The sequence below is a fragment of the Seriola lalandi genome, unplaced genomic scaffold (assembly GCF_002814215.2).
Source record: "Seriola lalandi dorsalis isolate HSWRI2012SDOR001 ecotype SW California unplaced genomic scaffold, Sedor1 jcf7180002054592, whole genome shotgun sequence".
Classification (NCBI taxonomy): domain Eukaryota; kingdom Metazoa; phylum Chordata; class Actinopteri; order Carangiformes; family Carangidae; genus Seriola; species Seriola lalandi.
In genome coordinates, this window is record NW_019525145.1 from 166,492 (window position 1) to 175,348 (window position 8,857).

The 8,857-nt window shown below is 47.6% G+C and overlaps 1 protein-coding gene across 2 annotated transcripts in view; it reads right to left on the minus strand.

Moving 5' to 3' along the window:
* The window catches only part of wwc1 (WW and C2 domain containing 1), a 42,786-nt gene that overhangs the window by 6,736 nt on the left and 27,193 nt on the right, over nt 1–8,857 (minus strand). Inside the window, exons 11-21 of one of the 2 annotated variants that reach the window (XM_023419242.2) lie at nt 8,169–8,854; nt 6,070–6,187; nt 5,760–5,930; nt 5,002–5,194; nt 3,918–4,064; nt 3,599–3,648; nt 3,169–3,352; nt 2,859–3,029; nt 2,675–2,767; nt 392–622; nt 171–289 (exon numbers count right to left, since the gene is read on the minus strand). In XM_023419242.2, coding sequence (XP_023275010.1) covers nt 171–289; nt 392–622; nt 2,675–2,767; nt 2,859–3,029; nt 3,169–3,352; nt 3,599–3,648; nt 3,918–4,064; nt 5,002–5,194; nt 5,760–5,930; nt 6,070–6,187; nt 8,169–8,854 — 2,163 coding nt within the window. Of the gene's footprint in view, nt 1–170; nt 623–2,674; nt 2,768–2,858; nt 3,030–3,168; nt 3,353–3,598; nt 3,649–3,917; nt 4,065–5,001; nt 5,195–5,759; nt 5,931–6,069; nt 6,188–8,168; nt 8,855–8,857 lie in introns of both variants that reach the window. The other variant, XM_023419239.2, reaches the window with a different exon arrangement.

An 8,857-nucleotide genomic window follows, 5' to 3' on the forward strand; every position in this document is an offset into this window, starting at 1 on the left:
ACTCCACAGAGAAATTAATGAACCAGGAGGTTAGGAAACCTCCTGCTTACTCCTTGGATCTAAATTAGGACCAAAAGATGCTTCATTCTGAGAATGTCTGTCCAGTCGAGACTGATTTCCTACTCTGAGAAACCTGATGAATGTGAGTCCTGAGCTGTTGTTTCTCCCACCTGAAGGTCTGGACCTCAGGGACCTCTTTGCGGCTCTGGCCCCGGATCTTGTGGACGTCCTTAGCTGCTGCCCTCATCATCTTCTCCACCCTCTTCTCCTGCAGCTGCTCCTCTCGCGTCTGAACAAGGAGGACGAGCAGACAGGTGTTCAGTTCAGAAGAGAGACACACACATGATAAACAGACCTGAGCGCTGAACCTGGACTGATTCGTGTCAGTCACCTGTTTCTCCGCTTGCTTGAGGAGGAGGCGGAAGCGCTCGTCTTCTTGGACCCAGGCGGGCAGCTCTCTCTGGCCCTGCTGCCTCGCCTTCTCCAGCTGGGTCTTCAGCTCCCGCAGCACCCGCAGCTCCTGCGACAGCCGGGCCTGACGCGTCCGGGACACCTGCAGGTCCAGCTCCAGGTCCAGGGACGTCCGCAGCAGACCGTCCAGACCTTTGACCTGCACAGGAGGCTGAGGACAGGAAGAGAAAGGACGGCGTTAAGAGCTGCACCCACAAAAACACGCGTCGGAAATTTGTTGATTGATCATTTTGTCGCTAAGCTGAATCTAATAACTTTTGCACATATGGACGTGTTAACCCCTTTAAAAATAGATTTTCTGAGAATATGTGAATATTTGTGATAAAATCGGAAACTAATCAGATATTTTGATAAGTTTAATTTATAAGGAAATTGTTTCTTGTGTCCTGCTAAATGTAAAAGGCTTTTTTCTAAGCATGAGGAGCCGCAACAATCGATTAATCAATTAAAAAATGAATGTTATTGTATGTAGAAAATAATGACAAATGACCAGAATCCAACGTGATGTAAACTAACTGACAAGATATTCCATTTACTTTCATTAAAAAATCTAAATATCCGGGAAATATTTACATTTACGAATCTGGAAGCTTTAAATTTTTGCTTGAGTAACGACTGAAATGACTAATTGATTATCAAGATTGTTGCTACTGCAATCAACTAAATGATTAATTGACTAATTGTTGCAGCTCTTAAACACACACACACACACACACACACACATCAGGGCAGCAAACAGGTGGATGTTAAATATCTAAACTAAACTAAGACATAAATGTAGGAAATAAAAACAATAGCATTTGTTTGAATCTTTATGGAAGTTGTTTATAAATAATCATCTGATTAATCAACGATGAAAACAATCATTAGCTGCAGTCCTACTTCACATTACGAGACTGAGTACACGCTCCTGTTGTGTTCGAACACTTTTACGAAGCTGTTACTTTAATGGACGGACAGGTCTGACAAGGGCTCAGAAGTCACATGACTCCACAGTGACAAACACCGCCACCAACATCTGATGTGCGTAAGTGAATTTCCCGCTGCCGTCGAGACCCGGGAGAGACGCCGAGGGAGCCGCTAATTTAATCCAAGCTGGCAAATGTCAGAGCTGCATTAAACATTCAGATGGTTATTAAATATTAAGAGGCACTTCGCTGGGAGTCACTGGGCAGCGCCACCAGTCTCCCTCTCTCTCTCTCGGGAGACGGCAGAACTCAAGCTGATGTGGCGGGTTTGACTTCTTTATTAAACTGTCAAGATTTACGGCCGATCACAGAGGGACACAAGTCCAATCACTGAGGCCCGTAACACAGACAAACCGGACTGACATGCTGCTCAGGTGCTGCGACGCCGGCTGACAGATGAAGAGGGTTCATCAGTAACCGGAGAAAGATAAAAGATCTGAGTCGGAAAAAATAAACAGCTGCTTATAAATAAAATGCCATTTGAAGAGAGACATGCTCATATAAAATCATCACAGACAGACTTTTATAACTGACTCGTTTGTCTAAGTGCTGTTTAACTACGCTCAGAAAAACACTATAGAAAGTTATTATCGTACTGGAAACAGAAAAATGTTCCTCTGAGATTAAAAAGAAAAAAAAATGAATTTACAAACTTTGAGACTTGTTTAAATGTTATATGATGTGAGGATTTTTATATTTTCTTTACATATTAATTTGACAAACTTCTCACATGAAGCGTCGGGAAGAAAAAAACGAGTGTAGTTTTCTCTCGTGTAGTGGAAAACAACAACAGCACTGGTGTGTCAGGACTATTTTGTTTTGTCTGTCTGAGTTTTCACAGCGTGTTCAGCACTGTTGACCAGTATCAGCACAGAGCTCTCTGCTGTCAACAAGGAGAGAACGAGCCGCTCCCGCAGTGTCTCACGAGGCGTGGAGGACATTAAGCTTCTGCACAGTAGTTGCAAGTCACAGCAACGCTTTATGACTGTGACTCCTTGTCTGACACACTGATTTTACACCCACACTGAGTTTGTGCTGTAAATTTGAACCACAAATAATATTGCAAAAAACAGTTTTCACTCTTGGCTGAGGAGGAAGAAGTTGGAGCATCGATGGAAACAACCTGAATGAAACTTTCACCGTGACACTGTGCCACATGAAAGGTAGCGGCAGGTGAAACATGAGATGGGTGCGGAGCGACGAGCAGGATGCAGGAATAAATAAGTCGTCTCTACCTTCTTCATGCGCATGCTGCGTCTCTCCGAGGCGTTTCGGACGAACGGAGACTTCTTGGAGAGGGTGGAGCTGTCGCTGTCGCTGCGGTTAATCTGAGGAGAGCAGAGAGAAACAGTGAAGTTAAACCTTTCTGTGTATCTGACAGTTTCAGGAGCTGGGAGTTCTTCTCTCGGAGTCCGTTACCCTGCAGATGTACTGGCTCTGAGGCCCGGGGGAGAAGGTCTTGGAGCGGATGATGGTGTTCCCCCTCATGAAGGGGTTCTGCTGGTGGACGTCGGGCCGGCGCTCCTTGGGCCGAACCACGGAGCAGTGGTGCGACGACGACAAGCCGTCCATGCTCGTCTCCTTGTTCACCTGGACAAAGAATACGCAACGATGATGAAGAGGAGAAGAAGAAAAGCCGAAAATTGTCGCCGCTCACTTGTGATTTCCTGCTTTATACGAACATCAACAAACTTCAGGCTGAAGCCACTAGAAGAAGAACAGAAGTTACCTTCTCCGTGATGGCTGCTGCTATCGGAGGAGGGGGTTTGGTCGCCTTCGCCTCCTCTTCCTCCTCCTCCTCCCATTGGCTGCTGTCAGGATAAAAGTCGTCCTCTTCCTCCAGGGGCCCCACTCCCTCCACGCCGTTTCCCTCCTCCTCATCAAACAGGTCTGCCTCCAGCGAGTCGCCGTGCCTGACGATCAACAACAGAGACGCAGTTAGAAGAAGAGACAGACGAGGTTCAGTTCTTCTGTGGCTGATTGTGTTTGGACTGAATTTAACATTTGAGAACTTTTGTTAAATGAAAAAAGCTTTTATTTTGTTAACTGTTCTTTCTTCTTTGGTTGTTCTATCTCTTTGATCTTATTTTCTGTGTTTCCTGTTTAGTAGTAGCATGAAAAGGAAAGGTGTAGGTGAAGGAGGGAATAAAAACACTCACCACTCGTCGTCCTCCGGAGCTCCGACTGTGTCACTGCTGGAAACACGAGTCTGAAACACAAAACACATCCGGACCAAACACATTAATATCTGTGTGTTCGTGTCATTCAGACGTTTGTTGTGTATTTTAAACTGATTGTTTAACTTCAAGTCAAACAAACAGACTTTTGTTTTAATGTCTGTTGTTCAGTGCGTCTGTTTCCCTGGAGATCACACGGGTTTAAACAGAGCTGCGTCTCTTATTACTGACAGATGAAATATGTGATCAAGTTAACTCATTGATTTCTGTTTGTCTGTTAATAACCCCCCCCCCCCCGTACCCTGTCGGAGCCGCCCGCCGCTCGGCTCTCTTTGTCCTCGCTGCTGCTGCTGATCTCAGGCATGTAGGCGCGGCTCAGCAGGTTGTACCACTTGGTGCATCTCTCCTCCGAACAGCTGACATCAGCCAGACTGATCTGGGCTCCCGCCTGGAGGAGGAGGAGGAGGAGGAGGAGGAGGAGGAGGAGAGAGAGAGAGAGAAGGAAGAGGGAGGCAGGTTAAATAAAGTTGGAGGAGCTCATGGCGTCTGCTCATCCCTCATGAAGCTGGTGTTTAATGCACCAGAGGCTGTTGTTATTATTACGTTATTATGTTGTCTTAAAGTACAAGATATATATTTTCTTTTTGCATCTTGCCTGTTTGATAGTCGACAGTCTAGAGAGAGAGACAGAGAGAGAGAGATAGAGAGAGACAGAGAGAGACAGAGAGAGAGAGAGAGAGAGAGAGGGAGAGAGAGGGAGAGAGACAGAGAGACAGAGAGACAGAGAGAGAGAGATAGAGACAGAGAGAGAGAGAGGGAGAGAGAGGGAGAGAGACAGAGAGACAGAGAGACAGAGAGAGAGAGATAGAGACAGAGAGAGAGAGAGGGAGAGAGAGGGAGAGAGACAGAGAGACAGAGAGACAGAGAGAGAGAGATAGAGACAGAGAGAGAGACAGAGAGAGAGACAGAGTCAGAGAGAGTCAGAGAGAGAAAGAGGGAGAGAGGGAGAGAGGGAGAGAGAGAGACAGAGAGAGAGAGAGAGAGGGGAAATAAGGGCAGAGACAGAACAACAAAGTCTGGAGCTGAACCGTGGACGTTGCTGTTACATGATATGAAACTTATTTGGACACCAGAAGAACTGGAAGAAACATCTTTAATAATTAAATTATTTCTCTATAATGTGTAAAAGTGTCTGTGATTCTTTGTTCACTGGTTGTTACCTGGTTTTAAAAGAGACTTTCGGTGGCCAGGACATAATCTAGATTTCAGGGCTGAGCATAAAGTGGATTTACACAAACTCAAAGCAGAAGGCTTGAAAAACAAACTCAGAGACTTGAAGCAGGAAATTCACCAAAAAACTTTCTGCAAAAACCTGCTGCACTGACCAGACACTCCTCGTGGCCCGACTTGCTGTTGTTGCAGACGTCGACCCTCAGGGTCTTCTGGCGCAGTGCACTGTGGGATATCTGCATGCCGAACACCTCGTTGACCTCCACGACGTCCTGAGGCAGGAAGCCGCGTGTCCGGAAGAGGCAGCGCGTGGCCTCCACGCAGGGCAGCACCACCACACGCACATACCTGCAGGACACACAGGTACAGGTGTTACACAAGGCTCAGGAAGGTTCTGGACACTCACAAGACTCAGTGTTTCTGGGGCTGAAGACGCCGGTTCAGTCTCCTCCTCCTCCTCTGCCGCACAGATCGACTGACTCTGAGACACTCTAGGATTTCATGACTGAACAATGAGCGGGAAACACACTTTCTGTTTCTTTGTCTGTGTGGAAATCTGATGTTTCACATCACACCAGGTGAATAAAGGCATTAAAATGTGAGTCTTCCAGATTAAACATGAGACTAGAAGGATGTGACAGGACTTTACTGTTCAGGAACTGAGCAGCAGTATTTATGAAAACAAACTGTATCTATAAGAGAAACCAGGAACATAGAGAGAAAGAGAAGATCACATCTGCATGAACAAACTGTGTCATGTCTGTGGACGGAGTAAACACTATCAACTTCATGGAACTGTGTCTCGTCTCGATTTGAATTTACAAACGGCTCCTTGTTTCTTTGTTTCACCTGCAGTTTCTAATCTTTCTACATTTAAAAGTGACGTCAATAAACAGGAGTGAGAGGTCATTACATTTTCTGGTCAGCCGGCAGACAGAGGGCGCTGCAGTTGGACAGCTGCATGACGTAGACGGTGAAGCGCTGGTCTCTGGACTCGTAGCGGAAGCCGAGCTGCACCTGGGAGCAGCCGAGCGCCAGCCGCTCCTCGTAGGAGCCCAGGAGGAGGTCGGCAGGGAGGCCGGGTCTGGAGGAGACACACACACACACACACACACACACACATTCAGTATAATAACCATGTTACTTGAGAATGACTTGCGATATAAAAGACAAAAACTAATAAAAAGTCATAAATATATGTAAAAAAGGAAAACCCTTCGTACCTGCGCTCCGAAGGCTCGTACACGCCGCTGTCTCCGGCCACTGATTCGTCAGACACCGCCGAGGTCACGCCAATCTTCTTTGGCCCCGCCCCCGTCCCCCGCAGCTGGGGAGCTGAGTCTGAAGGAAAAACAAGATGGTGAAGATTAAGTGTAAATGACATTAAACTTGGTTTTCTTTGTCGTTCTGTTGATTATTTTAAAAAAGATAATTCTGGTGATTCTATTAAAATGAAGAAAACAACTCCGCCGCTGAAAACAGTCCCGAACAAATACTCCTGTTTGTTCCTCCAGCTGCAACATGCGGCGAGAAGCATCACGTCCCCGTGTTTCATCAAACATTTAAACACGTCTTCTACTTAATCTCATATCATATGAATCTGTCAGTGAGTCTCGACACTGGAAAGACTCCCGGAAGCAAAGACATTAAAGACGGAGCACACCTGTAGTGAGACAGGGTGAGAAACAGCAGAGCACATGGATTAAAGAGAGAGATAAACTCATGTTTGGAAAACCTCGGCTCAGAGCGACTTCTTCACTGATTCTGTCAGCACTTCACAGATATGTTTGTTTTGAGCTGTGGGATCTAATTAAGATATCGGGGGCTTTGTTGAAGTCTGCAGCGTCGACTCTGTCTCTGTAGAAAACCCCCACTGGACGTGTTCACGCCTCTAAGTCATGTAGAATTAGCACGTTGCTAAAAAGCTAAAACCAGCAGACAGAGGAGTGAGCTGCCGGACATAACTGTCCAACCACGTTCAGATGTTTTCTGGACGCCCCTGCTCTCTGTTTTCAGCCCCCCACCCCCCCGCTGTGGTCTCATTAAATAAAATGTGCTGATGCTGATCCGGGCTGCAGGGAGGAGGAGGCCTGTCTGCGCAGGTGAACAGGAAACCAGACACCTCGTCCACCTTTCACCCGCCGCTGCAACAAGAACCCGAGTCACGTTCAGCTGCAGTTCAAACTTCAGCTGATCCTCCTGAATTCTTATCGAGGCCACGACAAACTGTTAGTGTCACTGTCACTTCTTCATTACTGAGTCATGTCTGAACACACAGACTGAAAGAAAGAAAGAAATCATAGATAGATAGATAGATAGATTGATTGATTCTGTAACAATAAAACTAAAGATATTCAGTTTACTCTGAGGAAAACAGAGGAAATCCTCCAGACAATGTTTTTACCTGATGAACGATTAATAAACGATTATTAGGAAAAGTGTTAATTTTCTGTTGATCGACTAATTTCATTTATTTCAACTGATACAATTCACAAACACACAAACACACACGACCCTGCTGTAATCCAACACCTCTCTCCTCCCACCAGCAATCAGGTTTCACTCACAGTATTACATTTCTCTCTCTCTCTCAGTCACACACACACACACACACACACACACACACACACACACACACACACACAGCAACAGCGGCGTGGGCGTTACATCACCCTCCTCTCTGTGGTCTCCTCGTGCAGCCTCCCTCGTATTGCTGCAGATAATTCATCATGATGATCGTTCTCTCGTTATTAACTGGGATCATCACAGGAGCCGTTATTATCCCGCCGCCCTCCTCAGCTCTTTTATGCATAAACAGTTTCACAGCCTTCGATTGCTCTGAGGATAAGAGACTCTGAGTTGCTCGCTGATTTAATGACAAGTCGAATCTTACTGTTTTATTTGTTCGGCCCCGGGTGATCGATTCTTAACTTTTTCTTTTCTTAAACTAACGATGACGCTTCATTATTGAGAGCTGTTTTCCGCTTCGGAGTCTGCATGTGAAGACCGACTGCGTCACAGCGGAGCGACTACACCGTCCCGTTTCGAAGGTTCCTTCAAATGCGACCTTTTCCTGGGCGGGTCAAACAGGCGGATCCTTCATGCTCCAACCTATCGGCTCTTTGCTTCATGTCATCCCCTCTCTATCTCCCCAACTTTCCTCTCTCTCTCTCACTGTCACTATAATAAAGTAAAGTAACTGATATTACATAAAGTGAGTGACGGATGAGACCACAATGAACTAAGAAGATTATGAGTCAGAGAATTTGGACATGATGGATGAAAAAGACACAGAATAAAGGAATAGACACTTCCTGTTTACCTTTGACCTCCTCGCCCAGCGTGGTGTTGAGGCTCTGCTTCTCCTCCAGCCCACCTGGGCCTCTGTCGGGTCGCTGCTCCTGAGAGTCCAGGCTGAGCTCCAGCTCTGCTAGCCTGCTGTGGAGCTCCAGGTCCAGGCCTAACCCGCCGGGCCCCGGCTGGCCTGTGAATGTCTCACCGGACAGGAAACTAGTGTCTGTGACCAGCGGCGAGCACGGCGGAGACAGCGAGGAGAGAGACGACCGTGGAGATAAAGAGCTCATGGAGCGAGGGGTTTCTGACAGTCTTAGGGCCTGGATCCTGGACGACCCCATCTCCACTCCGATACCTCCTCCTCCTCCTCCTGCGCCGCCTCCAGCAGAGCACCCCGTGTCTCCTCCCACCCCTCCCGTTTTGCCCTCGGGCCTCCCGGCATCCCTCCTCCCGCAGCCCGTCACCACCTCGTGTTCGTGGATGGTGGTGATGGAGCTGGAGGGGCGGTAGCCCGCCTGGCCGCCGTCCTGCAGGAGGCTGTCCAGCTTGTTCTGGAAGTCCGGGTCCGCCAGCTCGGGCTGCTCCAGGTAGATGTCGGTGAAGCTGAGGGAGGAGGTGGAGCCCAGGCTGGAGGTGGTGGCCAGAGAGCCACGGCTGGACGTCAGCGAGCCTCGACTGCTGCCGGAGGAACACGACAGGGTGCTGGCCGACAGGCTG